Here is a 26,625-nt window from a genome sequence, read left to right as displayed (position 1 = left end):
GCCCTGTCAGTGAAGTAGCGCCTCCTGATATCTAGCCTAAATCTACTCTCTGCCAGCTTGTGACTGTTATTCCTGGTCACTCCTGGTAGTGCTCGGGGGAACAGGGACTCCCCCAGTGCCTGCTGGTTCCCCCTGACTAGTTTGTAACAGGCCACTAGATCCCCCTCAGCCTTCTCTTGTGGAGGCTGAACAGGTTCAGGTCCCTCAGCCACTCCTCGTAAGGCCTGCCCTGCTGCCCCCTAATCATGCGGGTGGCACTCCTCTGGACCCTCTCCATGTTGTCCACATTTCAAATACGAATCCATTCATATCCCTACCATTGCAGAAATTTCTATAAAATTTGTGTTTAGAACTATATGCCCCAACTCTTAATACCAAGCAAGTTTTTAGGATAACAGCTACAAGTTTCTGGTCTGACCCCCCTGCCATGGGCAGGAATGAGCACTGGGGGTGGGAGGGGTCATAAGACCCCAGCGAGGTGCCTATCCAGTCTCCTCTGTGTGTGTGTGTGTGTGTGTGTGTGGGTTTTTGGTTGTAGCAGTGTTGGTTTAAGGCCATAGGCAGGTAAGTTTTTTCTGAGTAGATGTAATATCTTGGTTTAATAAAAGATATCACATCTACTCAAAGAACCTTGCCTACCTATGTATATATATCAAATTACGGCACACTGGAGCAGCCCCTGTGCTCATGTACAGGCACCCCATAAAAGAGGGGTTAGAGCATCCCAGTAAGCACCTCCTAGTCTGAGTCTCTTCTTTTCTGTCAGTAGGAGGTCAGATAGCTGGCCGAATCACTGATACAGTACTGGCATGAAAAAGCTCAAATATCTTCCCTTGCTCTTCCTTTGCAATACTTTATTTTTTCCTCTAAAATCTGGTTATGTCGCTCCTTGGAGTGAATTTACAGAGGGGCTTGAGAGATAGTAAACCTGCACCTCACGACTGCTTTTATGGATGGGAACTTATCCATCCAATCAGCCTCCTTTTCCACATCCTTCCTCATTCTCTCCTGAAGACAGCTAACTGTTAAATACTGTATCTGACATTTGCACATTTATAGTGTGAGCAAGAATAAAAGAGTAAATTGCTCCACAGGTGTTAGAAAGGCATAACTAACTGCGTGCAGGACAAGGAACTGTTGTGCATCTCTGCTGGAGGTCTCTTCTATTGAGAGGCAGGACATGAATAATTATTAGTTTAGTGTTCACAGTATATGTATACTCTGCGAGGGACATAGGTGAAGACAGCTAGTGCCTGTGCCTGTATCTGAAAAGGCTTCTTTGGCAGACCTCTGGTAGTTTCAATGAGGAAAGTGTTCATATGATCACATAGTTGTGGGGACTTTGACAGAAGAATTAAACAATAGTGTGATATTCAGTATGCAAGCCTCTTCACTTCCAATAGGAAGTATCTTGGAGATGTACAAAAAAAAGATGACAAATTAAGCACCAAATCAATTTGAAAATTTCCAGCAGCAGTTGCTGCTGATTTTTGGTTAAAAGTATTAATGCTATTTGGACTCTGAAAAAATGGAGGTTGTGATTTGTCTTCTCAGCCATACTGACTTGTAGAGGAAAAATGAAAAAACCCCAAGACTTTGCTGAAGGCATAATTAGTGTCAGAGTGATGATGTAGCTGTGATGGTCTGGAAATTGTGAGGGACAAGGATTTCTTAGGATGACACATTTTATTTGACCAACTGTGTAGTTGGGATAAAGTTAGACAAACTTTTGAATGCAAGACATGCTTTGTCAGGTTTCTGATCACAGAAACCAGGTACAGCTTAGTGAAAAATAGCATAGGGGAGGCACTGAGAAATTTTCAGGGGTAGCAGACATGCAGACAGGCAACTTTCCGACACCAAGTACTATAAAGAGCTTAAGGAGGGACCCTACATCAGAATTTGCTCTGGAACTGGGAAATGTCATCTTATGCCAACTTTGGGAAAAACAGCTTCCACTTATCACTCCTTCTCCCGCCCATTATGCTCCGAATATCCATAAACAAGGTAACCCTGGCAGACCCATCATATCCAACTCTCATACCTTCACAGAGATGCTGTCAGGATTCACAGAAACTATCCTGAAAACACTTGTCACTCAAGGGGCAAGTTTTCTGCAAGACGCTACGGACTTCCTCAGTAGAATCCAGAATACCGACCACCTTCCTAAGAAGGCCATACTTGCAACCATGGATGTCACCAGCCTCTACAGTAATATTCTACACCGTGAAGGTGCAGCTGCCTGCCTAAAATACTTGCATGAGCATAGAGTAGACTCAGATTTGCAACATATCAGAAATCATCCACTTTATCCTCACCCACAATAGCATCACTTACAAAAGTTGTCATTTTCTCCAAACCACTGGCATAGCCATGGGGACAAGAATGGTTCCTCAATATGCCAACCTTTTCATGGGTCACCCGGAGGAAAATTTTTTAGAAAATTGCACCATCAAACCTGCACTATACCTGTGATACATAGATGATATTCTTATCATCTGGACCGAACACCTGGACTCACTCAGTGACTTCTACCACAAGTTCACCAACTATCATCCCTTGATCAAACTGTCTGTGGAATACTCCTATACTAATAACAACTTCCTAGATTTCACAATTCATATCCAGGATGGCACTCTACAAACCACTATATACAGAAAGCATTCAGAATGTAACGTCTAAAACAAATGCCTTTTCTTAAATATGACAAGGGACTTAAATGCGTATGCCTTAAATGGGCAAGGGACTCTAGGCACTTTACATTAAGTTGATGGAAGCTGTATTATTGCTTGATTAGACTGGGAAATACACTAGACTCAGTGACTCCTGGCTTCAAAAGATATTATTGAAATGTGAACAAACAGCTGCGTCTTACTGGGATTGCTCAGAGCATAAGAACACTGAAGCCAATAGGAAAAAGTTATAATACTATAGTCAAGGGAATTCTGCAAATCCAGTAGTTGTTGTGGTCAAGACTTGAATTGAATGTTTCTGGGATATAACTGTAAATGGTTTAAAAAGAGGGAAAATCCACAGATATTTTGCAGTTATAAGTTTGACTGAGAAAAATATTCTAATGTTAGGGGTGGGGAAAATTGAGGCCTAAGATTTAGGCAATGTCTCTGGAAGCCTCTTTTTTTGCTTGTGGACTTAGTGGGTACATCTACACATGCCATTAGGGAGCACAATAGACTGCAGAGCTTATTGTTCCTGGGCTTTTGGTTTACACCTGCAACCAGAGCACAGCACATTGAGCAGTCTCAGCAGCCCTGACTGGCAGGGGACCTGGGGGATCAACCTGGGGTCTGGGGTTGCTCCAACTAGGCACATTATGTTGTGGAGGAGGGGTTGGCTGGGGCACCAAGGTGCTTCAGCATGGGGCTAGCTGGTAGGCAGCTCCCACACTAAAGTACCCTCATGCCACAGCCAGCTCAGCATACATATGTGTGCTGCTGTTCATTAAAAACTCAGCAGCAAGGTAGGATTTTTATATTTAACAGTCCCACCCTTCTGTGGCGTTTGTTTTGTGTGCACTAATAGGGGCCCTTGTGTAGACGCTGAGATGTTTACTGCACACTTCATTAGTCAACTGAACAGTAAAGTCTTGTGTAGATGCACCCTGTGTGGCAAAAAGAAATCCAGCTGGGAATCAGTTGTTTCCTCAAGAAAAGTGAAAGGGCTTTTTGGATTTAACACCACTAAATATATTTCTGATCCTGTAATAAGTTTCTTTCATTTCCTTTCTATATTTCTGAAAGATAATTTTGATTCTAAACCTTTGACTACTCCAGCAAACCATCTGGCACGTTCATGTGCAAGAAGAAAAGAGAACTTTGGCTGCCAATATATAAAAACCCTAATCCTGTATCTGGGCCTATATTTTATAGAATTTCAGGAAAGACGTTTTGATATGAATTTGCTTATTGAAGTAACTGAAATTGAAGATTTTCACTTCTCTGAAAAAAGGTGTCAGCTGATGTTGGCTGACTTAATTATGCAACATGTATTAAAACCTTCCAAAGCATTGGAAAACAACAATGAAACCAGCTGTCTTTGGCTTTAAGGTTAGCAGCTTGACTTCAGCCCTAGCTTTTTTCTTATTTTGAATAGTAATTTACAACCTTTTGCTTATAACCACAGTGTCCATACAGGTCTGTTCTGATTTGCTTGCTTGATGGTATAGTTCACCATTGGCAACCCATTTACAACTTTATTTACTTTTTTTTCTCTTGGATTGCTGGTTAACATTGGTGAAATACATTCTGATATTCAGGTTTTTTTCATGGTTTGTAGTATAACACTTAATAAGCTTTTTATATAGTAGAGATACTCCAACCTTCTTTCCTTTTGAAGTTTAATTTTCTCTGTGTTCTAAGAGTTAAAGTCACTGCTTTATTCTATTAAAAACATTTGGAGAAACATCCAATTATGTTGTTGCAAATACTGTTTTAATTAATCATTATGTACAAACTTATTAGTATATTTATGTAAAAATTAAAGGGATCGTGTGGATGTTTAGTGGCTTGGGTTTAACTTGAGAGAGGCTGCATGTCCCTCAAGGTTTGGATGAAAATGGAGTTGGACTGGCCTGAACTATGTAACAGATGGTGTTGACTGACAGCCTAGTTGGGAACAGCTGGTTGTTCCTATCTATAAAGTGGTTCATTGCCTAGCTGCCCCCTAAATTGTGTACTGGGGCAAGACATAGTACCATGGAAGACCAAGCCTTGGGCAGTTAGGATGGTGTTGGACATGGGGTATTGCAGCTAAGATCAGCTGTTTAATCAATACCTTGTACTCCTTGCTGACCATTCTATATCCCTTCTACTTTTCCAGCTTCCTTCTCCATCTTTTTCTTATCTATTTTTAGTCTGGGTTGCTATATCCGGGTGAGAATTAAAAAAAAAACAACCCCGAGCAGACAAAGTACTTTTGCAAACCAGGTTGATGCAATTTGGACTTCAGACCAGGGCTTATTATGCATGTTGGTCATAACATTACTTCAGACTTGGAAAGGTTTGGATGGTGTTTAATCTAAGGGAGATCCCTGACTGATGAATGGGGTAACTAGTTATAAAATTCCAAATATCTACTCAGAGCTTTTGGTTTTGTCTCCTGCTGATTGAACAGTTGGCTGAGACATTGTGAAGGCTTGTAAGCTACAGGAGGAACCCTTGGAGGTCTGCCCTGATGAAGAATTTCACTGACTGTCTTAAGATTCTCCTATATGAAAAATGTTCAGACATCCCATGCTGGGAATAGGACATTTCATATTTACATTAATGAGCTGCTGGATTAGGGGGCCTGCTATAAACAGAAGTGTCCTTTTCTCTGTTAGGCAGCATGCCAGTAATAGAGAGTACCTGAAGGCCAAGTGCTGCTGTCCAAAGTCAGCATTTTTACATTGTACAGCTAAGTGCACCGACTGAGTTTTTTGGGCTGATGTTGATAGCCAATTTTTAAGAAGCCATGTCAGCCAATACCAGTCTGATTCTGATATGCAGCCAGGCATCCTGGAGACCAGCATCAGGCTGGTAAGTCTGGTGTGGGGGGAGGGAAGGGGCTTCTGCCCTGCACACTCCCTGGGAGGGCTTGGGGGATGTATGCCCCTGGATCTGTGTGGGGCAGGGTGGGGTGGGCTGCTGCTGCAGGCTGGGACTGCGGCTGCACTGAGCTCTTCCCAGCAGGGGCTAGGCCATGCTGCGCTGTGCTCAGGGTGGGTGGGAGTGGGGCTGCGGGGTGGGTGGAGCTGCAACCACCCCAAAACTCACTGTAGCTCCCCCATAGTCCCCTCCTAGCTCCACCACCATGTACCTTTAGTAAAAAGCAGTGCAGCCTGGCCCAGCTCCTGCTGGGAAGAGCCCAGCACTGCCCCAAGCCTGCAGCAGCAGCTTGCTCTTCTGGGGCACGTGCTCCTTGTGCCCTTCCAGGGCGCATGCAGTGGCAGGAGCTACCACCCCATCTCCTGGATGAGCCACTCGTGGCTCTGTCCTGTGCCTGCCCCAACTGAGCAGCTTTTGCCCCAGCCCCACTGCTCCCCCCTCCCCCCACACCAGACTTACCAGCCACATGCTGGTCTCCAAGTTGCCAGGCTGTGCTTCCAGTCCTGTGCATGCTGCATCTGTGCATGTGCATGGGGCATTTATCAGCCACATTATTGGCTGCATCAGGCAAGAAAAACCAATTTCCGATGCTTTCAGTTTTCCTTATGTAGGTGTCAATCTGATATGGAACCAATATATTGGTGCACCTCTATGTACAGCTGTTGGGGTTTACAATCCATCTGGGATGGTACTATAATGTTAATGAGTCGATTAATCTATAGCAGTCTGCCAACGTAACAGTTACAAAGATTTCTGTGTATGCTGAAACACGCGTCTGTTTTCACTAAAACTATCGTTCTGGTTAGTTGTTTTGTTGTTGTTGTTTTGTTGTTTTTTTTTTGTGGTTTTTTTAAATAATTATTATTGGGTGTATAATTAGTAAAAGAAAATCACTAGTTGCATAGGTAAATTTTCTCTTCTGGGAGTGCCTTAGTTCTCATGAGGCAGAGTAGAGGAAGGAATACCAGGAGGTCTAAGGATATGGCATGGCTTCCAACACCAATTGAAGCTAACGCTATAGATGTCCATTACACCTAGAGCAGTGGTTTTCAGCCTTTTTTTCCATTTTGGATGGAGGTGTGGATCCCTCTGAATTGTAAATATAGGTATTCACATACTGTTGATTGATCATAGTCACCTTTTGCAGATCTCTTAGACATGGGCAGTGGACCCAAGGGTGTCTGTGGACCAAAGACTGAGATAGATAGATATCTAAATAGATAAATAGATAGAAAGATAGCTTTGAAAATCAGTGCCTCCCCCCCAGTTCCCTCAGCTCCGTAGGATGCAGGTCCAGGCCCTGCACCCACAGCCCCCCAGACCTGTCACAAGTGGTTTTTTTCCTGTGAATAAGATTATAATTTTTTATTTTATGGTGCTTTATTTTTAATGCATTAGTGAACTCTAACATAATAAAAAAGATTTTCTGCAGTTAATTTTATCATGTCTCTTTGTAGTGAACTGTACAGAATAAGCAGGAGACTATACAACTAAAAAATTCAGGTTCTCCCTAGTGTTTCTTTTCTTCATGCCTATGTTTGTAGGAATTCCAGTTTTGCTAGGACCATAGTTATGCTAAGCTACATTAAACTACAATGTGAAAAAGCATTGTGGGATAACAGGGCCTCTTAACTGCAAGATGACCCAGCAAGAAAGAAAAAAAAAAGTGCAGTAATGAGGAAAAAGGTATTGAAGAGGAAGTACAGACCCACAGCTACCAATGTAAAAGGTAGAACTTACTAATGAGAATGCAGGTGTGTGAAGGTGGCAAACAAAGCAAGGATTAAGATCTTGACAGAGAAAATAAGAATTGGCACAAGATGGGTGGGATTGGCGGGGGGGTATGCAAATATAAATACAGGATTTGAGAAACCTGTACCTGTACCCCCAGCCCCACTCCCGCCCACCCTGAGACCTAGGGGAATGTGAATAATGTACCGTGTCTCTACCTGTCAAGGGCTAGCTTTGCTAAGTTGGACTGATTGTTAATCACACCAATTGGTGTGCTTTCTGATGACAATAAACCTTCATGAGCTTTGCCACTAAACACATATCCGAGTTGCATTTTCTGTGTTGCCTTCAGGATCTGGAAGACAGCTTGCTAGCTTTGTCTTTCAGCAGTCTGTATATCAAAAACAATAGCAACCAGATGCTACTCAAGACAACACTCCTCGTGCCTCAGAACAACAGCACTGACACCAGGTTTTCAGACAGTCACAATTTGGCTGAATTCAGATGTTCTTCAGTGTTTAATTGATGCTGACAGAGGTTGTTGAGCTTGGATGTTTTCTTCTGGGACACTGTTTGTATAAAGTACCTGGACCGTTTACAGTTGTGTTGAAAACCCTCATTGGGTAATAAGTGTGTCTGTACTTAAAAGCAAAACTGTTCATAAGAGCCTAAGATCAGAACCCTGCACATTCGGTGATTCCATGAGCATGTAACTCTAGCCTGAGGAGTTTAACCTATGAGACTATGACAATCTAAGTATCCAGCATTTACTGTTTCTCTGCTGATTATGTTAGCTGACACAATTAATTAATAGGATTAGCTCTCAGTCTCTAATTACTTCCCCAGATTCTAAAAATCCTAGCTGTTTTTTTGCCAGTGTGTCAGTACCTCTGGCTTCCCTTCCAAATATTATTGAAATGCTGTCAGCCTATTAGTTCAAAAGTTTAAAGCATAACAAGACAATGTGATTTGGGTAGATGTGATATCTTTTATCAGACCAACTAAATAGTTGGAAAAATTGTTCTTTGCAAGTTTTCGGGTACAAATACCCTTCTTCAGGCATATAGGCTAAGTATAGAATTCAGAAAGCCGAGCCTGAATTGATTCTATCTTTGCAGGTTACTTTAACCTGCATAGATTGAACTGATTTGCAAGCGAGTAGACATGCACTTTTGATTCCAGAAATGAAGCCACATATCTGCAGTGGCCCAGCCTAGAAGCCAGGGGGTGCTAGAGTGAGCCCTCCCTTCCCTTTGGCAGCAGCCACAAGGCTGGAGGGAAGCTGACCTGGGGGGAGGAGGGGAATGGGAGCAAGGGTGTGGCCAGGCCCTGGCAAGCCACTAAATATGATTGGGGAGGGGTTTAAACCCCTACCCTGACCTGTAGGGACTTCAGCCATGGTGTGCCTGGAGGGCAAAGGGGGAAGCAGCCCTTGCCAAGTTCATCCTGGGGTGGGGGGCACCTGCCAGGGCAGAGCCACAGGCAAAGGGGGGAAGTGAGTGGGGGATTAACTTCCCTGTCTTCCCACTCTCCCACAGGCATGGGGACCCCAGCCGGGGTCTGCCTGGCTTTCCCCTCCCGCTGGGTGCTCATGCACTGGGGTGCTTGGTCAGAGCTGGCATGGGCAGTGCCTTAGGCGAAGAGGGGACAGGGGAAGGATTAAACTCCCCAGTCTCCCCTCTCTTCCACAGGCATGAGGACCCCATCCAGGGTTTGCCCGGCTTTCCCCCCGCTTGCCATTCACGCAGCAGAAGGTGTGCCCACAACCAACCTGAGCAGTGCTTGAAGCTGCTGCCCAGACTGGCTCTGCCCCATCCCCATCCCCATTCCCCCCTGCTGCGCGAGTGGCCAGCAAGGCAGAAAGCCACGCAGACTCCGGCAGGAGTCCCCATGCCAATGGAAGACAGGGAAGACAGAGGAGTTTAATACCCTTCCCTGCCCCCCCACTGTACCTGAGGCTGCTGCTCAGACAGGCTCTGGCCAAGCCTCCTGCCTCCAGAGCAGTGAGCAGGGGGAAAGCCATGCAGGCCCAGGCTGGGATCCTGTGTGGGTGGGAGAGGGGAGGCAGGGGGATTTAATCCCCTTCACTCCCCACGATACTGCTCCCCCCACCCATTTACTTCAGCAGAAAAAAGTCTGGCAGGGGCTACTCCGGCTGGGTTTCCCACACCCACGCCCTTGTCAGCCAACCGTCACTGCTCAGGCTAGGGAGCAGAGGGTTGGGGCCAACCCTGCTCTGCTGGAGCAGACAGCACAGCACAGGGCTGCAAAGCCTTCTGGGATACTGGGGAACTGTGATTTAACTTGAACCAGGAAGGGGTCTGGGACAGAAGTTCCATAAATCATTTCCATAAATCAGTCAAGTATGATACTACATTCAACCAGCTTTATCTTAAGCCAGTTTTGGCTAAAACTGGTTTATGTGCACTGAACTTCTGTTCTGTTACGGGTTTAAACCAGTTTCTGTTAACTTAAACTGGTTTGTGTAGCTTCTATCCCTAGCCATAGAGCGTCTGCTGGTGAATTGTGTGCTCTCCTGGCTTCTGCTGTACCCAGGAGAGCACACGATTCACCAGCAGACTCTCTGTATGCCTGAAGAAGAGTGTCTGTATCAGGAAGCTTGCAAAGAACAATTTTTTTGACTATTTAGTCAGTCTAATAAAAGATATCATATCCACCCAAAGAACCTTGTTTGCCCATGTCCTTAGACTAACATGGCTACAACCAAGAATCCTAACAGGAAACATGTCATTTTAATAACAGAAAAAAAATATAGTAGGCCACCATGCTGAGTATTTACCTTCTTTCTGGATAGCTCTGTTCTCAAGGCCATCAAAATGCAAACAAGCAGATTCATGAAGACTTGTAAAGAAAGTAGCTGAGGATGATGAAATGCAAATGTAAATCCAAGAATCATGATACCAAATTTGGAGTGGTGTGGGAAGTGGTAGCAGTAGATGCAGCAGTGGGTTTGCCGTTCTCTTGTAATCTGAGAGGAAGAACTTTCTTGGGCCCTAGTTAAACCCAATTAAGTCCTGGGGTATTAGCCCAGTATAGCTCAGTTTCTGCATAAGTTAGTTGTTGTATGTGGAGAGTTCATATTGCCATTTCCACAATAACATGCTTGGTGGACCTAGGTGGTTCTGGTCCTGAAACGTTTCAAGTTATATAGAGCTCCACTTAAAAATATTGTTTGTTTTTATTACGGAACCTGATTAAAACAGAGCATATCCATGAAAAGGCATTTTAGCTTAGTTTATATCTGACATTGTATTTTCCAACTCAATTATGGGATGTATATTTTGGGGAAATATTTTTATTGAATATCCTATACTGAAGTTATTCTTTATTATATGCCTCAGACAGAAAATATTCGTATGATCTTTCATCTACTTTTTTTTCCACAGACTACATCAGATTCAAAGATGAAGAAAAAAGCAACTAAAACCAAAGAAGCCAAAAAGATATTGAAGAGGAAATTTAAAGTCAATACAAAAATAGTCTTCACCGAAGATGGGGAGGTAAGATTATTTCAATATATACTGTGTATACTGGCAAAGGCTGAATTTGTATTTTCTGTTAATCTTATACTTCATGAAGTATACTTCAAACAGAAGGCAGAGTAGAGATGCATCTTACTGACTAATTGAATAGAGATGTATGGCTTTTGTGAGCAAGAACTCATTTAATTGGATGCTGTGAAAAGGCGTGCACAGAGCAGTTATCAAATGGACAGATTGATTTGAATACAAAAAAATAGAAGGGAGAGAAGAGGGAGGAGGTGGCAGTGCTGGGAGAGGCAAACAAGTAATAAACCCTTGGGGACAAAGGGGTCAAAAAAGCTAATGCATAAAATGGAATAAAAATCCATACTCACTTTTTAGACTGTGTTTAATACAATCCAGTTGCTTCAGAGTTTTATATTGAGGAACAGATTTTCAAGTGCTGCATGATTATAGTTGGGACTGGCGGTATAGCTTCCATAGAAACCCACATAGTTTAGATACAAAAAAGAGAGGTTTGGACTCTTCTGGGAACTTGAGCTCCCCCACTGTAGAACAGGAGAAAAATAAGGCAGAAAGGGACCTCAGAAGGTCACCTGGTCCAACTTCTTAACTTGGCATAGGATTATTCCTGTCTCAGACATTCCAGGCTAGACAATTCTTCTTAATATCTAACTTAAATCTCCCTTGCTGTAATTTGAGTCCATCACTTCTCTTCTCTCAGGTGGATACAGGGAAAGAATGTTTCTAGTCCTTTTTGTAACATCTTTTTTTTGCATTTTGAAGACTTATCAAATCCTATTTTCAGTCTTCTCTTCTCTAGACCAGATAATCCCTTTTTGTTCAATCTTCCCTCATATATCATGTTTTGTAGACCTCATTTTTGTTGCTTCTCCATTAGACTCTTCTGTTTGTCCTCATCTTGAAATGCAAAATGCAAAACTAAACACCAGTCATCAGGCGAGGTCTTACCAGTGCTGGGAAGGCTGGGAGAATCACTTCCTGTGACTTGCATATGGCACTTGTTAATGTTTACCAGTATGCTGTTAGCTTTATTTATTTATTCATTTATTTTTGTGATGGGACTTGTTAAGAAAATTGTCTAATTCCTATGTAGCCACTTGAATCTCTCCAGTTCTGGTGAACTTCAGTGAAAATATAAAGGGTCCCTTCTTTTTCTATGCAGTATTTAGTATTTCAAGCATTCAAATGTTCAATGAATCATTTGGGTGCCAAGTTTGTACCAAATGATATTGAGATAACTTTAGATTGAACTCTCTATCAACCTACTTGGATCATCTAACAATATTTGAAAAAATGTATTGATTTTATATAGACAGAAACTACTGCGGTTTCCTATCCACTTCAGCATTGGGTTTCCTATCCACTTCAGCACCGCTTCATTTAGGTGAAAACCAGAGCAAACCAGCCTCCATACTCCACGGGTCTTTTTGATGGTTCATTTCACAAACTTCAGAAGCTATCACTATGCTTTCTTTTTTCAGTGTTTAAGATAAAAATGGAGGTTTTGCCGTGGAGTGATTGCAATAGTGAGCAGAACTTAAACTAAACACAGTGATCACCTTTTAAAGCTTGTTGCCTTTAACTAAATAACATTACTAATGGTATTTATATGCCAAGAATACTTTCCATAGGGAAATGTCATGGTAATGATATTCAGCAAAGATAAAATTTGAAAGCTGTTACAGATTTCTTCAGCAACAGAACCACTTTTTTCCCAAATATATTTATTTTAATGACTCGGAGGAAGTTATTTTCCTAGTCCAGCAATCCCATTTAAGATGGACCTTTGCAATAAATAATATCATGTAATGGGCTACATTGCCTCTCTTTAGTGGAGTACAACTAAGAGTGAATTTGGCTCAGTATGTTCATTTGGGGGATTCAGAGCTGCAGCAGTGAATGAAAATCATCTGATTCCATGTACATACCTATTTTATGAAAAATATTTTTTTGGTTGCTTGTAGAGGTTTTCAAAGGATAACATGAAAAAATGTTTTAATTGAGCTGGAATCTTGAATGCCTTGTTTTGTTTTTTAATCATTTTAATATATTGTCTTCTGTTCTGGAACAAAAATGAAGTGTTATGAAGATGGTGTCTGGCTGTTGACAATCTTTGCTTTAATTTTGGCTGTTGTGGCTGTTGACAATCTTTGCTTTAATTTTTTGGCAAATGCTTTAAAATATTTTGAGTACATTCAGCATCAGAAAAGCTGGTCTGTCAGTTTGTGTAATTAGGACAGTATGTTAAGACTTGTTCATGAATTTGTGTGAAGGATGATCATGGCTGAAGCTGTGCCATGCTTAGAATGTAAACTAGAAACACAATCCTTGTAATAACTTGAAGGAAGACTCACGAGGAAAAGCTCCTGGAAAAGATTAGATGTGGCTTTAAAGAAATAAGCCTTCATTTCTATTTATTTATGCCTGTAGTTACCACCACTGCCTGGGCGCCTCTGTGTAACTTAATAGACAGTGATGATTAGTTGTGGTTCTAGTGGGTGTTTCTGAATTACATACAAGATTTTATGTAAGTCCTTCTGAAAATGTGGTCCATGAATGACAAACCTGTGGTAAGCTGCTTTATAATGAGCAGAGGTGAACAGGTAGTATATTTGAGCATCTTCAGTGAAAAAAGAATATCAAGCCTTTGATACCTGTATCTGAAAAAGGTGATATATTTGTTTTTGTTTCCAGAACCTGTGCTTGGAAGGAGGGTCTGCGGAGGAACAGAGCAGTCAGATTTAGAATAATCTTGATAGGTGGTGGGCAGATAAGTGTTTTGCCTGATCCAGTGCAGTGAAGCGTAAAGCAATGAGGATAGAGACTAAAAGTCAGCCCGGGGATTATACTTTGAACAGTAACACAACAGAGAATGATTTGGGAGTTATTTATAGAAACACAAGCTTTGCATCTGCAGGAGTTATTCTGTGTGGTACTGGGTCTGAATGAAACTACATTTTAGTGTTTGACTCTGGTACTTGATACAGTTCTCCTTAGTAAAAATAGAGCTAAAGAAATGTTTGTTCATATTCGTACACAAGCTCCATTTTGCAAAAGTAGGTAATATTGGATTTTATTTTAGATCAATAGGGTTTGGGAGGATGGCAACACAACCAGGTGGTAAATGGTTCTCTTTTTCCTTGCCAAATAGTCACACACATCTAAGCTTGTATTTTTCACAGGGTGCTTTTGCAAAATGCCTTAAGGCATCTCAAACTCCTTGTTCCAATCCTTTGTTTTAGAGAGACCCCTGCCCTAATCAGAACAGATGTTTTAAATTCTGTCCCAGTAGAATGCTGGTGGTCCAGTTAAGTGTGTTTGAGACTCTTTTTTTTTTTTGAATAGCTCTGAACCTTTGGTTTTGAAACACTATTTTGATCTTGAGTTTCTTGAGTAAGTAATGTGTAGTCAACATGCAGCATAGACAGGGTGACCATACATCCTGGTTTGGCCAGGACAGTCTCAGATTTTGTGGGCTGTCCTGGCCAGTTAGTAAAAATTGAAGCAAAAGTCCTAGATTGGTGCGACTCCATCTGCACATGCCCAGCCTGGCTTCTCCTGAGCAGTGGCTGGAGGCAGGGGCCAGGCTAAGCTGGGCACCATTCTTCCTGCCCAGAGCAGGGATCGGCTGGGGCAGGGTGTGGGGAGAGCGCTGCTGTGAGTGTGGGCTGCTCACACGTGCACATATTCACCTGACTTGTGCGGGGGCAGTGTTGCAGATTTCACATGGCCCCATATGATCACCCTAAGTATAGAAATAAAATGTATCTATTTTGAAGTTCCAGATGCAGTCTGGCAGAACAACCTGCAGATATGTGCACTTTTGGCCTTCTCTGTGTTTTGCTATTCCATAATACACCAGCATATATTTCTTCCTTACATGCTAGTTATTTCATCTAGCCCCATCTCCTACCTTTGTTTCAGTTTGTAGGATAGAAGAGATGACTGTTTACTCTAAAATATTTGTTAGGAAATGGTGGGACATCTGTTGTGACCTAAGGATCTATATATAAGTAGTGGCATTCTAAAAAACAAGATGTTGCTGGGTTTGCCCTATCTGCATCTTTCACAGGGGAGATCAATAGAAAGGATTCTAGCTAGGGATTCAAATTTAAAACTCAGAGCATTGATAAATTGACTCATGTTCAAATGTTACAGTAAATTTAAAGGACAATTTATTATGAAGAGGATTTTATGATGGGTCTGTCGGTGATAATGGACTGGACTCAGTGACTTCTTAAAGTCCCTTGTTCCTGTGTCCTAGTATATGTGTCCCGTGTTCTTCATGAATACATAAAGTCCAGATCATTTTGGGAAGAACAACCAAATGAAGGGTTGTACTTAGTATTGTTCACAGAGCAAAGGGAGGGGGGCAGGTCCTTGTGAAGAGAAGGTGCAAAATCAATAAACTAAAACATAAAAACTACCATTAAAATTGATCTAAATGAATTCTGTTCTATAGTGTTGGGTAATGTATATTCTTGAAAGTAAATTATTGTATTCTCACACATTGACTAAAATTGCTTATAGCATATTCATCTTATCAGGTAGAGGGAGAGAAAAACATGTCAAAACATTTCAGGTGAAATCATTGACAAATAATATGTTTAACAGAGACTTAGTTTGAGAAGTGTTCATTTTTTAATTAATGTAGCCTCTATAAAATGTTAAATGCATATCCTATTTTGTTGTATATAAACACATAATCCTCCACAACCAGACCTTTTCTTTAGCCTAGAAAAAATAATTAGCATTTAGCTAGTTTCTGGATTATTACTGGAAACTGTCTAAGCGTTGGGTATAGACAGGTGTTTTTAACTTTTTTTTTGTCTTCCATCATCTAGTTAGTTCAGCAGTGGCCACCTGTACAAAAATCCAGCATGGACAGAGCAGATGAAGATGATGATTCTGGTGGCATTGACCTTGATAAAGCAAAAGAGAGACTACAGGAAGAGGACAAATTTGACAAAGAAGAATATAGGAAGAAAATTAAAGAAAAACATAGGGTAAGACAAGTTCTTTTCTAATTGAGGTGAAAACAAATGCTATAAATGTTTGAGTGGCTTTGTAAATATAATTCAGTATACTGAGAAATAAACATAAGATAATATGTTAAATTCCAGTAGTGTTCTCAACACAGTATAACACGTAGAAACAGAGTGCTTACCCTAAAGAACTTACTTTCTGCATAGATTGATAACACAAAGCATTGGAAGGTGCTGGATGTTGATGCTTATTTTTTTTTATTTAAGTGTTAAAAAGCTGATGACAATAATTCATTGACAGCATTGGCAAGAACTAGTGGAGGAAATGAGTCTATGAAGCAGTTTGTTTGGGGGGGAATAGAAGTGGAGGTTGCATAGTACATATGGTTTAACAAATGTCTAAGGTATCAGAGAGAGATTATCACTGAAATGTCTTCACACTATTTGTAGTCCAACATTCAGTATTACATTTTAGCTAAGGAAAAAGTACTATTTTTTGCATAGAAGTTATTGGGGTTGTCAGAAATTTTGCATGAATTATTCAAATAATGTCGTATAACGTGATTCATTTTGGTTGTAATTTGAAAGCTTTAATGCCTACACTTAGACTCTTCTTTGGCTTCTAAAAACCTTAAATTGCAAGCTGTAGCTTTACAAACTGTTTCTGGACCATTTATTTGTCATAAACTAAAGCAGAAGATTTGAGAGCTTAGTAGTTCAAGTAATACTGCATGTAACTCAATATCTTCAGTGCTCAGTGGTTATTCTGGTAGTTACTGTGGTGTGAAAAAATTGAATTGGACCACATGCTGTTAAAGGGCTACTATGATTAAAAGGCTTGAGTAGTATCGAATCAGTATAAGTCACTTGAGTAGTGGGGAGTGTACAGCATTTAGATCTTCAATCATTATTTAATACTTCCATAACACTTACCCTTTTCAAAGGATTTTAAAAGCACAGTATTGATCTTTGAGAGTGCTGATTTGATCTAATTTCCGTCTTAATGACAAAAGGTTAAAGGTGGATACTGGGATATGAGTAAGCATATATCTTTAAATACACCACTCTGGGATAGAATTGAAGAAAATTCTGAATTGCATGAAGATACTTAACTATTTCATCTGAGAGTCAGTGGGGGCTAGGCATACTTAATTTGAAAATCTGCTTGAGGCTAGTAATGAAAAGCCACTCCAAAAGCTTTTGAAAGGGTGGGTAATTTAATAGTAGTTGCAAAGAATGCAAAATTCACTCATTTTCCATGCTGGAGGTGAAACCATGGTCAATTTGAAAGGAAGTAGATTCAAGAGCATAGCATAATAAATAGGTAGGAAGAGATTGATTGATTTATAACACGTCAATCAGCTGGTTTATTGACAGGTACCTAAACTTTGAAGCTTTTGTATTTTTAGTGTCAGAATATAATGATTTAGAACTTTATAAATTGCTCCTTCAATACACCTTCATTCTTATAATGCAAAGGACAACTATTAACGCTAGCCATTTATTTGCATTTTTAAAAATTACTTGACTATTAGTAAGAAAAGATAATAGATTATAAGTGAGTAGAACAAACTACACTATAAACATGTCAAGCTCATTAATAACCTGCATTACTAAATTATGTCTGTTTTGTATGGTATATTCAACTATTATCCTTTTATACTGGAATAAGTAGAAAAATATCTGAATAAAATTGACAAAAATATTGAAATAGTGAACACTTCACCACCCTACTTCTTTGCATGAAGGCCCTGAATTTTTTTTTTTAAATTTAAGATGAAAAAAATTTGTCTCATAACTTATTTGTTGCGTGTTACAAGGTATTTGATTTTTCTGGTGACTCTTCATTTTGTGAAATGGCCTTGCAAATGTTCATTACTCTTATTTTTCACTTTTCCAATTTGATAGAGATAAAATTTAGGGAATGATAAAGATGGCAGGGAAGGATTAAATTAGCCATTTGTTCAAGACTTGCTTATAGATTCATAGATGTTAGGGTCAGAAGGGACCTCAGTAGGTCATTGAGTCCGACCCCCTCCATAGGCATGAAAGTGCTGGGTTCAGATGACCCCAGCCAGATGCCCATCTAACCTCTTCTTGAAGACTAAGATTTCTACTGACCTTGGTGTGTATTTCCATGTGCTTCACAATTCTTATTATTGACTAAGACCACCATCCCTATTTTTTGGAAGCAGTTAAGTATGAGTTGCCAACTTGTTTTAGAAATAAGTTATTAAGATCACATCGCCTTTCAGAATTCATCCGTTTTGTTCCTTCTCTAGTCACTAAACCATACTCTTGTTTTCAAAGTCAGGGATAGAACAAGGATTCTTTACTAACACACTGCTAATGCTGCTTAGCAGTTGTAACCCACTGAAAAGAATGTGTCAAATACTTCTTTTCTAATAGCTGAGCTGTGTAGAGGCTAGCAGTTAATCCTGTATCTCAGGCAGTATTCATCTCATTTTGCAGTCAGAAGTTCCAGGGTTCAAGCTCTTCTGATAACCATGTAAATGGTATAACACTGTTGAATAGGATAGATTGTTTTGTGAGTTTTCTTCTAAAAGTATTAGTCTATTTAATTTGCACTTTGAGCAAATGTTTGTAGCACTTGGATAGGAATTATAATCTATAAATTATGGTGAGAAGCACCAAAATCTTGGTGGTTCAAATTTCAGTCATTCATTCCCCTCTTCTATTCCTGATGCTGAGGTCCTGTCTGTGGGAATGCCAATCTTGGAAATAATTCCACAAACTTTTAGTGACAGCAGCATTTGTATGAGGATACATTCTATTTGGGAATACCTTTCTACCTTCACATTGTCTGCAACCCTGTTCATGAGACAGAAGCTTGAAAACATAAAAGGGCTGTGTAAAAAGCTAAGAATTTATTTTTATTGATTGGGAAGGTCTTTTATTGATACTAAAACATGTGGACCCCAATTAAGAAATTCTTAAGCCTATACCTGTCTTTAATCATTGAGTCATGCAAAGCTATTTAGATGCTTAAAGATAGTTGTGGAAGTACATGTTTCAGCCTGAGCTTTATTCAGAGACTTTGTCCTGTGCCTCTAGAATTCAGCTGATAAAGCTCCCGGTGTAATCAAGTGCATAAATCTATTTTTTAGGTATTGCAAACTGTCATTAAATTGTACAGTATACCAAGAACACACGGAAGAGGTTTATTGGTTCAGGTGTGTGCTATAAAGTAGGTTAGAAATTCTGTCACCTTGACAGAAATATAATTTGTAAAGGCTGGCTATTAAAAGTCAGTGAACAAATTAAACACAATGTATCAAACAAGTGATTCAGTTGAAAGTTTATTAAAAAAATTATTTAGCAGGTCATATATAATGTAAAGCTTTTAGTTAAAGGAGGGAAGTGAAAATAAAATGTTTATTAAAAATTCCTTTGTATGCAATTTTGACCACATACATAACTTTCTGGTGCTCACCATTTAGGACCTATATCAACTGAAGCTGAAATCTTACAAATCCAACATGTGGCAGTGAAGGGTTTTTTCCTTATTTTAAAGCTTGTGCAAAGAGAAGGGTAACTTTACATTGGAAAAAAGGAATTAATATTTTAGAAGTGTTTGCCACACATGTAGAATTTATGCATATTTGCATGTGTATAAATACTACTACTGGAGTGAAGAGAACAGTGAATAATTTTACTACCAATTTTCCAGTAAAAAGCCTGCTTTTTTTTTTTTTTTTTTTGCAAGTTAAAGTATATCAATGAATAGATTTGTCCTTATGCACAAGACAGCACTTCATTTCTACTAATAATAAAAATATACTGTCTGTCTTTGTTTTAGGAACGTAGGACATTTAGAAGAAAACTTAAAAAATGCAAAATCTAAATCAATGGTGTTCTTATCAATATTTATTCACAGAGCTTACCTCATCTATATAGATGATATCAAGTCTAAGAATGAGAAGTTGGGTGATGCCCATTAGAAAATAGCATGATCACAAGGGAAACGTGGTAAGGCTGATTAAGGAGAGCATTACAATTTCAGAGAAGCTCTTCAGAAATTGCACCTGCAATGTATTTTTCTAATATTACAGAAGCAAGATATTAGTCCTGGGGTGAAAATATTATATAAATACAATGAAGCTTAAAGGATAATAAAGACTTTAAATCATGAAAGAACATCACCTTCAAATACTTATCAGTTAAATTTTCCGTAAATATGTTGTCTTAACTTGACTAAGAATAGTCTCTTCTTGATGCCTTCTTGTCTGGGGCTTATGCCAGTAAGGAGCCAAGTATATTATCTGAGAGAACTGCAGAGTTGCAAAGCACAGTTGCAAGCAGCAACATTTTATAATACATATGATTCATCCAAAGATATTGTGCTGTTTGGATAATTGAAGAAATATTGATGCTGTTTTCTAGAAAACTAGCAGTAAGATGAAAGTTGTTGCTCAACCTGCAGCCTGGATGCCAGCAGTACTATTAAGAGCAGTGGTGTTATTAAAATAAATAGGTTCAGGAAAATATTTGTCTAGCAGTGACCTAAATAGAAATAGTTAATGAACATGGACTAATTGTTCTCTTTTTACAGCTGTATGGCCAATATAAAAACAATTTTTGAAAGTGAGCTCTTTCTCTCTCTCCCCACAAAATACCTTCACAATTTCTGCAGAACAGATTTAGTTTTCCTGGTGATGCACTGAATCCAGAATATATAACAAAGGATCCAAGAATTTAAGTTTGTAATTTAGAGAGCAGATGGAGACTAACTTTTAATTTGATCAAGTGTGAGTTACTGTATTTCATTGTTTCTTAAAAAAGAAAAATGCACAATAAATAATAAAATTAGAGGGGAAAGGAGATTAAAGACAGTTGTGCCATGCTTAGTTTAGATTTCTTAGACATTAACTGTGCATACCCTATTCAGACATAACTCCATTTAAATCTCAATTATGACTGTCTAGGTACTTTGTTGGCTTTTCTGTGCAATTTAACATTTGCCAGGATTGCATACTGTTACTTCCTTTCAGAATCTATTTCTCTTGATGTTCATGCATCACATTTCTGCGCCTTCAACAATCTTTCTTTCTTCATTGACATCTCTCTCTGAACTGTTCATTGCAGTCTCTTTGAGTTCCTCCATTCTTTTCCTTCTTCTCTTACCATGGTGTCTTGGCCAGTTCATAACATTAGCTGTATGTTCACACTTACTCCTATTAGGTGTGAGCCAACAGAGATTTTGGGAGCTGATACCAATAGCTGATATTTAAAGAGGCATATCAGCTGATACTGATATCTGATACAACTGCCATCAGCTGGTAAGTCCATTGTGGTGGAAGAGGAGGGGGCAGGGAAGGGGGCAGATCAACACTCACCACAATGAGGGAGGGGGCAGGGGCAGGGGCAGGTGTTGCCCAACCGGGGGTATGCGTGACGGAGCCACGGCTTATGGTTGGAGGGGCGGCTTCCACCTCTGCTTCCAGTCTGGGAGGACGGGGGATGGCGGGGGGCGGTATGCCCCTGGATTTGCAGGTTGTGGGGCAGGCTACAGTTGCAGGGTGGAGCTAGAGCTGGTGCTGTTCTCGCTGGGGGCTGGGCTTGGAGTGGGCTCCGGTGGCATTGGGAGGAGGCTGCAGCCATCCCAGCTTCGCCGCAGCTCCGCTTCCAACCCCACCCAGCTGCCTGGCACAGCCCCAGCTTTTCCTGGTGCTTGGATGGAGGTGGGCCTTTCAGCTGTGGCTGTGCCAGGTGGCGGTACAGGGCTGGGAGTGGAGCCATGGCAAAATTTAAGGTAGCTGTAGCCTCCTTACAGCACTGGCAGAGCCCGCTCTAAGCCCAGCTCCTAGCATGAAAAGCCCCACGTAGTGCTGGCTCCAGCTCCATCCTGCAGCTGCCGCCTGCCCCACACCATGCAGATCTGGGGGCATATATACCCCTGCCCCCCTGGGGTGCAAGCAGCAGCAGGAGCCACTCCCACCCCATGAGCTGTGCCTCTGTTCTGCTTCCCCCCTGCCCCAGCTGAGCAGCACCTGCCCCTGCCCCCTTCCTCCCCACGGGGGCATTCATCTGCCCTCTACCCCCACATCCCTTCCCTCTTTTCCTTCCAACCTACCAGCTGGAGGCAAGTCTCCATGCTGCTGGCTGTGCTCTGTGCTGTACTGTGGCTGTGGGCAGCATGGGCATTTATTAGCCCTGTAAGGCCAATATCCAATATAGACAATTTTCTTCATATTGGTACCAATCCAATTTTGGACCGATGTATTGGTGCAGTTCTGGCTCCTTTGTACTTTGATTTCTGATGGATTTCCTTTATTGCAATCCTTCCCACCTGTCTTCTCTCTGCTCAGTATCGCTTCTGATTTTTAATTATTTTCTTTTGAATCTCTTACCTGTAACTGCTTCCTCTCTTGTGGGACCTCTGTTTCCTCAATTTCCTGCTGTTAAACCCCTCCACAAAACACACTGGCTGCTTACAGTTAAAAAAACAAAACTCAAACAGCACTTTAAAGTTGGCATGCTCCCATGCCGAACCTAGCACATGCCCAGAAGAGACATCGTGTTGGCTGGATCCAGTTCGCCCGATATCTTTGTAGATCGGGCACTTTAGTGGAGCTTTTTTGGTACTTTTATCAAATAGCTGTTCGAACCAGTTTTACATAATGGTGCCATAAAGCCCTGCTGAAGCATCCGATCTGTACAGATGCTGTGAAGCCAGGTTGAACTAACGCATTGCTTCTTCAGATAAGTCTTTAAGCAGCCATTAATTCCATTTCAGCCTTTAAAAAAGTTAGTGTAAAATTCATGCACTGTTGGTTCATACTAGAAAGTTCACTTGCTGTGGCTTATCTGAACCACTGAAGGAAAACTAGATAAAAACCAGGGTATAAAAGGAGATTCCCTGAGTGAACAGGGACAGCAACCAGGGCAAATAGTTTGCAGGTCAGCTAGCTGCCCCCCTCTTTGGTGGGGAGCCTCTCAGCTTGGTGTGAGGAAGCAAGGAAAAAAGAACCTTTTAGAACCAAGGAGCAGTAAACAGGCCAGCTTACTGGTGAGTTTGCCAGGGAAGAAGGGCAGCAAGAAAGGTGCCAGATTAGGAAACCCAGAGAACCAGGAAGATTTGGAATGCCAGACCCATTGCCACTGTCTCTGCTTGTACCTATGAGGTGTCTGTCCAGGCAGGACTGTTCACTGTCGAGGCTTCCACCCATGTCCTGGTTTGGTGCTGTGTAGACTGCAACTTGTAGGTTCCTTCCAGTGACAGCCAGGTGGGAGATTGCCTGCAATGTGAGCAGTGCCTCATGATGCCGTTCAGAGAGCAGGCAACAGAGCTATAGAAGGAGGTGGTAAGGCTCTGAAGCATTCTCTACCATGAGAATTTAATTGATTTGATGCTGAAGGAGACTTCTAGGACTTTTGAGGAAGGACTGCCAAAGGCAGCACTAGAGAAGAAAGAACATGGACTCCCAGGAAGGTGGAAGCTTGGAAGCTTGTGACCTCTAGCAACAAGCAGAAGTCTTCATATCCACCTGCAGCAGTTTGCTTGGAAAACAGATATGGAATCCTAGCAACAGAGGAGGAGCAGCACAGTCCATTGGTGGAGGAGGATAGACAAGGCCTCCCCAAGGTTGGCAGGATCAAGACTACTGCCACCAAGAAGAAGCAGTGTGTGGTGGTGGTTGATGACTCCGTTTTGAGTGGGACGGGGGCATCCATCTGCCAGCCTGATCTATAGTCTCAGGAGGTCTGCTGCTTGCCTGGAGACCAGATCCAAGATGTCACAGAAGCATTACCGAGACTCATCTGGGCCTCTGACTACTACCCCATACTGCTCATCCACGTGGGCACCAGTGATGCTGCCAGGTGTGACCCTGAGCAGATCAGAAGTGACTACAGGGTTCTGTCATGGATGGATACAAACTTTAGGAAGCACAGGCAGTGGAGAAGAGGAGGAGGAGTTGCTCTTTATGTAAAAGAGCTGCATGATTGCTCAGAGTGTAGTATGAAACTGGAGATAGGCCTCTTGAAAGTCTCTAGGTTAGGGTCGGAGGGGAGAAAAACGAGAGTGATGTTGTGGTGGGTATCTGCTTTAGACCACCAGAACAGGTGGATATGATAAATGCAGCTTTCTTCAGACAGCTAGTAGAAGTTTCCCGATCACAAGTCATGATTTTCATGGAGAACTTCAATCACTCTGACATCTGCTGGGAGGGCAGTACAGGCAATCCAAGAAGTTTTTGGAGACTGTTGGGAAAACTTCGTGGTGCAAGTGCTGGAGAAGCCAACTAGGGCCATGCTCTTCTTCACCTGGTGCTCACAAACAAGGAAAAATTGGTAGGGAATGTACTAGTGGATGGCAACCTGGGCAGCAGTGACCATAAGATAATTGAGTTCAGGATCCTGAGGAAAGGAAGGAGGAAGAGCAGCAGAGTATGGACCCTGGACTTCAGAAAAGCAGACTTTAACTCACTCAGGCAACTCATGGGCAGTATCTCTTTGGAAACCAGTTTGAGGGGGAGAGAAGTCCAGGAGAGCTGGCTGTACTTTAAAGATGCCTTACAGAGAATGCACGAACAAACCATCCCAATTTGCAGGAAGACTAGCAGGTATGGCAGCAGACCAGCTAGTTTTACTTAGCTGGGAACTCTTCAATGAGCGAAAACACAAAAAGGAAGTTTACATGAAATGGAAACATGGAGAGATTACTAGAGAGTAGTATAAGAGTATTGCTCAGGCATGCAGGGATGAAATCAGGAAGGCCAAAGCACAATTGAAGTTGAAGCTAGCAAGGGATGTGAAGGGTAACAAGAAGGGTTTCAACAAGTATGTCAGCAACAAGAGGAAGATCAGGGAAAGTCTGGGTCCTTTAGTAAATGGGGAAGGCATCCTAGTGACAGATGATACAGAAGAGTACTCAATGCCTTTTTCACCTCAATCCTAACAGGCAAGATCAGCTCCCAGACTTCTTCACTTGGCAGAACAATTTGGGGAGGAGCCAACCACGGTGAAAGAACAAGTTAGGGACTATTTAGAAGGTTGGATGTGTACAAGTCCATGGGGCCAGGTGCAGTGCACTTAAGGGTGCTGAGGGAGTTGGCTGATGTGATTGCAGAGCCACTGGCCATTATCTCTGAAAACTTGTGATGATCAGGAGAGGTCCCAGATGAGTGTGGCCGTCTTTAAGAAAGGAAAGAAGGAGGATCCAGGGACTGAGGACCTATCAGTCTTACCTCAGTTCCTGGAAAAACCATGGAGCAGTTCTTCAAGGAATCCATTTCTAAGTACTTGGAGGAGAAGGGAAGTGATCAGCAACAGTCAGCATGGATTCACTAGGGACAAGTCATGCCTGACTAACCTGCTTGCCTTCTATGATGAGATGACTGGCTCTGTGGATCTGGGAGACCAATAGATATGGTGTACCTTGATTTTAGCAAGGCTTTTGATATGGTCTCCCACAACATTCTTGTAGGCAAGCTAAGGAAGTATGGGCTGGATGAATGGACTGTAGAGTGGATACAAAACTGGCTCAGAGGGTAGTAGGCAATGGCTTGATATCTAGTTGGCACCTGGTATCAAGTGGAGTGCCCCAGGGGTCAGTTCTGGGACTGGTTTTGTTCAATATTTTCATCAGTAACCTGAAAGATGGGAAGGATTGCACCCTCAGCAAGTTTGCAGAGGATACTAAGCTGGGGGGAAAGTAGTTGATGCTCTAGAGGGTTGAGCTAGGGTTCAGAGAAACCGTAACACATTTTAAGGGTTGGACCAGAAGAAATCTCATGAGGTTCAGTAAGGACAAGTACAAAGTCCTACACTTAGGATGGACCAATCCCATGTATCAATACAGGCTGGGAACCAACTGGCTAAGCAGCAGCTCTGCAGAAAAGGGCCTGTGGGTTACAGAGGACAGTAAGCTGAATATGAGCCAACACTGTGCTCTTGTTGCAAGGAAAGCTCCAGACTTCTTGGGTTGCATTAGTAGGAGCATTGCCAGTAGATTGAGGGAAGTAATTATTTCCGTTTGGCATTGGTGAAGCCACATCTAGAATCCTGTGTCCAGTTTTCAGCCCTCACTATACGAAGGATATGGACACATTGGAGAGAGTCCAGCAGAGGGTAATGGAAATGGTTAGGGGGCTTGGGCACATGATTTCTGAGCAGAGGCTGAGGTAACTAGGTTTATTTAGTCTGGAGAAGAGAAGACTAAGGGGGATCTGCCCTCTTGGGCCTGGTTCTGGCCACAGGCGATGACCTGGTGAGGGGACTCCAGGTTCTTGACCACCTAGGTGACGGTGATCATCGCCTACTAGAATTCGCTGTAAGGTGCAGGATGTCATGGGCCTCCAGTAAGGCAGTAACCGTTGACTTCAAGAAGGCCAAGTTCAGTGAGTTGAAGAGATTGGTTGGAGAGACACTGGGGTCCTGGAGAGTTGGGGAACTGGGTTTCCAAGATGAGTGGTCGTTCCTTAAGGAGACGATCTCCCGTGCCCAAGGGGTGACAGTCCCAATGAAAGTCAAAGGGGGCAAGAGTGCTCAACAGCCCCCCTGGCTCACCAAAAGCATTCAGGAACACCTGAAAGTCAAAAAAGAGGCATACACCCAGTGGAAGGGAGGGGCTATCACCAAAGAGGAGTACACCTCCAGCACTTGGGCTTGTAGCGGGGCTGTTTCATAGATTTCATAGACATTAGGGCTGGAAGGGACCTCGGGAGATAATCGAGTTCAGCCCCCTGCCCAAAGGGCAGGAAGTCAGCTGGGGTCATAGGATCCCAGCAAGATAAGCATCCAATTTACTCTTGAAGG

The 26,625-nt window shown here is 41.9% G+C and overlaps 1 protein-coding gene across 1 annotated transcript in view; it reads left to right on the top strand.

Moving 5' to 3' along the window:
• DDX10 (DEAD-box helicase 10) overlaps positions 1–19,808 on the top strand; it is a 206,934-nt gene extending 187,126 nt beyond the window's left edge. The window contains exons 14-19 of the mRNA XM_019528527.1: positions 10,742–10,855; positions 15,706–15,867; positions 16,327–16,332; positions 18,269–18,355; positions 18,975–19,054; positions 19,667–19,808. Of these exons, the coding sequence (XP_019384072.1) occupies positions 10,742–10,855; positions 15,706–15,867; positions 16,327–16,332; positions 18,269–18,355; positions 18,975–19,054; positions 19,667–19,808 (591 nt within the window). The remainder of the gene's footprint in view (positions 1–10,741; positions 10,856–15,705; positions 15,868–16,326; positions 16,333–18,268; positions 18,356–18,974; positions 19,055–19,666) is intronic.
• Positions 19,809–26,625: the final 6,817 nt, after the last annotated feature.

The sequence above is a fragment of the Crocodylus porosus genome, unplaced genomic scaffold, assembly GCF_001723895.1.
Source record: "Crocodylus porosus isolate Cpor-Errol unplaced genomic scaffold, CroPor_comp1, whole genome shotgun sequence".
In the NCBI taxonomy this organism is placed as follows: Eukaryota; Metazoa; Chordata; order Crocodylia; family Crocodylidae; genus Crocodylus; species Crocodylus porosus.
The sequence above is the reverse complement of the archived record's forward strand: the minus strand, read 5'-3'. Positions and strand labels throughout refer to the sequence as shown.